Below are 7,500 nucleotides of genomic sequence, written 5' to 3' on the forward strand. Positions count from 1 at the left end.
AACATGAAGACACACATTCACACATACACCCACACATGCATAACAGATATGCCCCAAAAACGCAGTTTCATAGATATGAAAGCACAGTCAAATACATATAAACGTACATGAGCTCCAACACACACACACACACACACACACACACACACACACACACACCTGAAGTTTAGTGCGCAGTAATGTGTTCATTCATTCAGAAAAAAAAAAACGAAAAAAACACACCCAGTGAGCCCGAGACTAGTATTGTGTGTGTCGGCTAAAGGTGAGGGGGGGGGGGGGGGGGGGGGGGGGATGTGTGATCTGTCTGCACTGACACTGACGTCTCAGTCACCCCCGTCACTATAAAAAAAAAAAAAAAAAACCAAGAGAGGCAAGGCCTTCAAGACTCACTTGTGGCAAATTAAGTCCCCTCGCATTAATTACAGAGTAATTTCTCTTTTTTGTTTACTATATGCACCAAAACGTTTGCAAAATAAATAAAACTTCCATGCTTAGTAAAAGAAGTTCCTGTTTGAACAAAAAAAATGATATTAATGACTACTCTTGTTGTTGTATCAGAATATCAGGTCAAAGTGCCAAGTTTAGAGAATACAAAAAAATATAAATATAACAGTAAATGCAGTTTGCATGTAATTAGGCTTCTTTTTTTTTTTTTTTTTTTTGCGCCCATCCCAGAGGTGTAATATAGTTTTAAACAAGATGACTGGAAAGAACTGAATTTGTCCTATTTTTATGCCTAATTTGGTATCAACTGACAAAAGTATTTGCAGAGAAAATGTCAATGTTAAAGTTTACCACGGACACACAGACACACACACACATACACACACACACACACACACACACACACACACACACACAGATAGATAGAGAGAGAGAGAGAGAGAGAGAGAGAGAGAGAGACAACCGAACACCGGGTTAAAACATAGACTCACTTTGTTTACACAAGTGAGTCAAAAAGGACAGAAGGGTCTCCATTGTCTCTTACGGCGATCAGGGCAGTGAATTTTATATCCACTTTGTCTAAGGCTCGGCATTGGATGATGATGATGATGATGATACGGATACTTACTTAGCTGCTATCCTCCGGTCAGAGACCAAGCTGTAAGCGCTTTACAAACTCGGAGTCATTTTGCACAACAGGCTGCCTACCTGGGTAGATCCGACTGACAGCTGCTGTTGGGCGCTCAACAGTCTTTTCCCGTGTCATTCAAACAGGTTTCAGTCACGCACACATGCACCCTCATACATACATGAAAACGTTTATGTTTATGACCATTTTGCTTAATAACTCCGTTATATAGGCAGCCATACTCCGTTTTCGGACACTGACTTACAGGATCATGAACGTGCTTATTTGATCATCTGCGTGCGTATACACACAAAGGGGGGTTCAGGCACTTGAAGGTCTGCACACTTGTTGACCTGCTAGATCGGAAAAAAAAAATGCCACCCTTTTTACCCACCAGGTGCCGTTACTATGGAGATTCGAACCTGGGACCCTCAGATTGAAAGTCCAACGCTTTAATCATTCGGCTGTTGCGCCAAGAGGAAGGCGGGGGCCAGTTCTGTCCAGAATAAGACGGCAGAACATGCTGGACAAAACAGGCCACCCGCCTTCCTCTTGGCGCAACAGCCGAATGGTTAAAGCGTTGGACTTTCAATCTGAGGGTGCTAGGTTCGAATCTCCCATTCACACCTGGATGGAGTGAGGAAAATCGGAGAAAGGTGCCTTTTACCGAGGACACAACACCATGCCGAAACGGGTACTCAAAGCCTGGCAATGTCCACTTTTCTGTCCCTGTACTCTTTCCATTTTGGTTTCGTTTTGAAGATGGAAAAAGTTGTAAACTGGATATAGATTATAGATATTGTAATGATATAGTCTGTATTTCTTTTCCTCTCGAATGCCGTAAAGAAGCTCTCTCTCTCTCTCTCTGTCGTCTTGTCTCTCTTTCTTCTTCTTTCTCTCTCTCTCAACACACACATAAGCACGCACCCCACCATCACACAAACCAGATGGACTGCGAATATAACTCTAGCATATAACACACAAAAACCCAAAAAGGGGAAAATTTTCGTCTCTCTTCTCTTTCTTTCTCTCTCTTTCTCTCCTCTCTTCTCTCTCCACACACCTAACTACACACACACAACACACCACACACATACACACACAAACACACACACACACACACACACACACACACACACACACACACACTCGACTGGGACTGCGAATATAAAAAAAAGATAGCATACAAAACACACACACACACAAAAAAAAAAAAAAAAAAAAAGGATAGGAAAATCTTTCGGTGACGGCACTGTAGAGTCCATAAAAACCCTCTAAAAAGGAGAACAGTGGGGTTTACTGCGCCATAAATCTTGATACATATTTGCATAGAGAGAGAGAGAGAGGTGGGGGGGGGAGGGTGGACAGATCATTCGTGGGCTGCAACACCCACGTTCACTCGTACGTACACAAGTGGGCTTTTACGTGCATGACCAAGGTTGTTGTTTTTTTTTACCCCGCCATGTAGGCAGCCATACTCCGTTTTCGGGGGTTGATGGGCAGATCAGGGGCGGGGAGGGAAAAAGAGCAAAAGAAGGCAGTGTTCCATTAAGGAGAAAGTGTATGATACGTTAATCATCAATTGTACACACACACACACACACACACACACACACACACACACACACACACACACACACGAGCACGCGCCCCCACCCCCCCAGCCCCCAGCTTCCCCCTCCCCTCCCCTTCCCCCTCCTCCCCCCACCCATCCCCCCCAACCCTCTACACACACACATACACACTGCAAAATTATCAGAACACAACAGCGACTGAAAAAAAAAAAAAAAAGACTGCGTTATCAACAGTTCCAGTTTCAGTAGCTCAAGGAGGCGTCATTGCGTTCGGACAAATCTATATACGCTACACCACATCTGCCAAGCAGATGCCTGACCAGCGGCGTAGCCCAACGCGCTTAGTCAGGCCTTGAGAAAAAAAAAAGGTGAATAAATAATAGATAAGCGTACATAAATAAGTAAATAAATACATAAATAGATAAATAAATAAATAATAATTATAATATGAAAAAAGGTAGTAAGAATAATAATAATAATAATAATAATAATAATAATAATAATAATAACAATAATAATAATTATATCAATAATTGTTATCAACAACAAACCATGAACATGGCAGACTGTTATCGGGTCAGCCAACTCCCCCCCCTTCCCAAGCCAGCCAGTTATTACACAGGAAGATTGTCTGTGAATGGTGATCGTGTCTAAAGGCCAACTAGCCCCCAAGGTTGCGGCACAAGGAGATCGAGTGTCGTCGGGTAAAAGAAAAAAACACAACAGACTGTCGTTTGGTAGAGTTGCTTGAAAACAACTATTTTTCAAGACTAAAAAAAAAAGTACAATGGGGAAATTTAGACCTCTGGTATTTTAGATAGCTAGGGGGCAAGGATCTGGGGTAACAAGACCCAGAAAACGCTATTGAGGGGGGGGGGGGGGGGGGGGGGCATTGAGCTGAGATCAAAGACCTTAAAAAAAGAAAAGGAGTCAGTTTGGGGAAACATAGGCTCAGGGATTCATAGTAGCAGTATCAGTATCAGTAGCAGTAGCTCAAGGAGGCGTCACTGCGTTCAGACAAATCCATAATATACGCTACACCACATCTGCCAAGCAGACGCCTGACCAGCAGCGTAACCCAACGCGTTTAGTCAGGCCTTGAGAAAAAAAATAAAATAAGTAAATAAATAAAATGAAATAAAATAAAATAAAAATGAAAATAAAATAAAATAATGAAATAAAATGAAATAACAAAACAAACAAAAAAGTAAAATGAATTTTAAAAAAATAAAATAAAAAGAAATAAGTAAATAAATAAATAAATAATAGATAAATGCAAAAAAAAGAACTACTAATAATAATAATGGTAATATTTATAAGGCGCAAAAACTTGATGAAGTCAACTGTAAGCGTACAATAATAATAATAATAATAATAAATGAATAAATAAGTAAATAAATAAATAAATAAATAAAATTCATAGACTAGGGGGAACTCCGATCTGAGGGAACTTAAGACTGGACTGACTTGACTGAAAGTAAAATTTGGGGAACACAGGCCTGGGGAATGACCCCGAGGGGAAAAGAAACCGACAGAGAGGCAGTTTAAGGTCGTTATATACCGGGACATATCGCACGTTCCTTGTTAGCGTGTGTGCTGCATCGGGGTTTTGTTTAGCCTCTGTTTGTGAATCGTAAGAAACATGTAAACCCATGAACTTCAGTCTGTCTGTCTGTCTGGCTGGCTGTCAGCTCCGTCAGGAGATAGAATGTTCGCTGAAAGCCAATTTGTTGTCAGTAGTAGTAGTAGTAGCAGCAGCAGCAGTAGTTGTAGAAGTAGTAGTAGTGGCAACGCGCCACACATTTCACACCAAAAAAACACTTTTCACTTTCGTTTTCTGTCTGCCCCTCTCCCCACCCCCCACGATCCCCTCCTCCCCACACACACCCCTCACCACCACCCACAGAGGGACTGTCCAGAGGGGCAGCTGTCGCAGGAGAAGTTCAAAGAGGTGTACGCCCAGTTCTTCCCCGGGGGCAACCCGGAGGAGTTTTGCCGGCACGTCTTCCGCTCCTTCGACAAGGACGGCAGCGGTTCCATCGAGTTCAAGGAGTTCCTGCTGGCCATCAACATCACCTCCAACAAGGTGGGTCCATGCTGTAGCTGCCTGTTCGATCCCCCTTCCCCCCCTCACTCCCCTTGCCCCCCCCTCCCCCTCCCTCCCTCCCCTTCCCTCCCCTCCTCCCACACTGTTTTTTGTTGTTGTTTTTCTACCTCATGATGAAATATGGCTGGGTATCTTCTTCTTTTTCTTCTTTGTTCGTGGGCTGGAACTCCCACGTTCTCTCGTATGTACATGAGTGGGCTTTTACGCGCATGACTGTTTTTACCCTGTCATGTTGTCGGGGTGTGCATGCTGTGTATGTTCTTGTTTCCATAACCATCCGAACGCTGACATGGATTTCAGAATCTTTAACGTGCGTATTTGGTCATCTGCGTGCGTATACACACGAAGGGGGTTCAGGTACAAGCAGGTCTGCACATATGTTGACCTGGGAGATCAGAAAAATCTCCACCCTTTACCCACCAGGCGCCATTACCGATTCGAAACCCAGACCCTCAGATTGAAAGTCCAATGCTTTAACCACTCAGCTATTGCGCCCATATGGCTGGGTCTGAGCAACGCCTGGGATCGTATTCGTTGAGCAGTCTGGGGCCGAGTTCAACTCAAGCTTCATTTTGCTGTTTTAGGCAAGTTACCCATGACATGATAGGAATCCGCGGCGGGTACAGTTTATCTTGAAGGTTAAGTTATATTTGTATTCAAGACACTTGCTGTGCACTCAGGCTAGCTAACCCATAGTCTGTAATTAGGATGATTCTCTTCTGCGCGTGTTATTCTTACCTCACTGCAGTGCAGAGCATTGTCGAGGGAGTTAGCAATACACGGACAATCCGCAAAGCACTCCTTGTTTTTTTTTTCCCCCTCAAAAACAACGCTACAAAAGTATCTGCCATATTTAAAAAAGAATCAATAACATATAAGACATTCATATAAAAAGTATTGTAAAAATGTTGTAATTAATTATTATTGTAAACATATTGAAATACACCAAGGTTAACATTGCATGTATTATATTGCACATAAATTAAGATAAGATTAGAATGATTTTTATCATCTCATAAAGAGAAATTACATCAGGTGCGGTAGTGCACACAAACGCGCGCATGTGTGTGTGTGTGTGTGTGTGTGTGTGTGTGTGTGTGTGTGTGTGTGTGTGTGTGTGTGTGTGTGTGTGTGTGTTCATGTGTGAGTATGCACAAGTTTTTATATTGATATGCACTTGTATGTATCCTAATTTCAGTATCTGTGCTTGTGTATGATTTTCGATTTGTGTTCGTACATTGTTATGTACTACCCCCCCCCACCCCCCACCCCCTTCACAATATTCCTTGTGACCCCGGTACACTTAGTAATAAAGACATATTCTATTCTATTCTATTCTATTCTATTCTATTTACCTCTGCTTTGTGGGCAGGCACCCTTGGCAGGTAGTAAGGGTAAATTGCCTTGGGGTTTGCAGACCCACGGGTAGGCTTTTAACCTACAGGCACGATGGTCTTTTGGATACGGCCCCACGGGGAGGGGGGGGGGTAAATTTAAACTGGTCATAATTAGCCACCCCTCACTCCCACCCAATGTAGTTACAAGCCACTCCACCCCCTCCTGTAGTAATGCACGATCTAAGATAGAGTTGATAGACAGGTACTGGGACAGAATGTCGGAAATGTCTTAATTCAAACTAACCCTTTTCCTCGTATTTTATTTATGTATATGTCTATCTGTCTATCTATCTATCTATCAATCTATCTATCTATCTATCTGAACACACACACACACACACACACACACACACACACACACATATATATATATATATATATATATATATATATATTTGTGTGTGTGTGTGTATTATATATATATATATATATATATATATATATATATATTTGTGTGTGTGTGTGTATTATAGATATATATATATATATGTGTGTGTGTGTGTGTATTATAGATATATATATATATATATGTGTGTGTGTGTGTGTGTGTGTGTGTGTCTTTGCATTTATATGTATTTATTTGTATTTCATTTAACTCCTTCCACACCAGGGTGACCCGAAGGACAAGCTGAACTGGGCATTCGACATGTACGACATAGACGGTAACGGGACCATCGACAAGAACGAGATGGAGTTGATCATTAAGGTGAGGTTTCTTCTTCTTCTTCTTCTTCTTCTTCTTCTTCTTCTTCTTCTTCTTCTTCTTCTTCTTCTTCTTCTTTTTAACTTGTTTTATTTTTATCTTTCTTAAAGTACAGTAGAGAAAGCAGTTGCATTCATTTGCTTTTTGTATGAGAAAACATTTATATGGTGAGTTGTAATATTTATGCTGCATAATTCTGTACACTTTTGCGCCATCGCAAGCAGAAATAGAAGTGACAAGTGTACTCATCAGAGTAATATGATAATAAATGAATGACGTGGATACTTATTTAGCACTTATCCTCGGTCGGAGAACAAGCTCTTAGCGTCATTTGAACAGCAGGCTGCCTACCTGGGTAGAGCCGATTGACGCCTGTCATTGGGCGCTCATCATTCGTTTCCTGTGTCATTCAATCAGATTTCAGGCACGCGTACATACACAGTCAGACAGACATGTAACATTATATAACGCTGGTTGTTTGATGAGAAATCCACGCTGAGCATGACAAGCAAGTGTAACAAAACCAAGAGAGGCAAGGCCTTCAAGACTCACTTGTGATGCACTTTTAAAAAAAAAATCCAAGCTTTTTATGTATTGAGTATAATTTCAAAATGTAATGTTTAAGATGAGTTTAAAGCAAATTAACT

The 7,500-nt window shown here is 41.6% G+C and overlaps 1 protein-coding gene across 1 annotated transcript in view; it reads left to right on the forward strand.

Annotated features, from left to right (window-relative positions):
* The window catches only part of LOC143294534 (neuronal calcium sensor 2-like), a 69,325-nt gene that overhangs the window by 43,347 nt on the left and 18,478 nt on the right, over positions 1-7,500 (forward strand). Inside the window, exons 3-4 of the mRNA XM_076605899.1 lie at positions 4,553-4,732; positions 6,761-6,856. Coding sequence (XP_076462014.1) covers positions 4,553-4,732; positions 6,761-6,856 — 276 coding nt within the window. The remainder of the gene's footprint in view (positions 1-4,552; positions 4,733-6,760; positions 6,857-7,500) is intronic.

The sequence above is a fragment of the Babylonia areolata genome, chromosome 20 (genome assembly GCF_041734735.1).
Source record: "Babylonia areolata isolate BAREFJ2019XMU chromosome 20, ASM4173473v1, whole genome shotgun sequence".
NCBI classification, from domain to species: domain Eukaryota; kingdom Metazoa; phylum Mollusca; class Gastropoda; order Neogastropoda; family Buccinidae; genus Babylonia; species Babylonia areolata.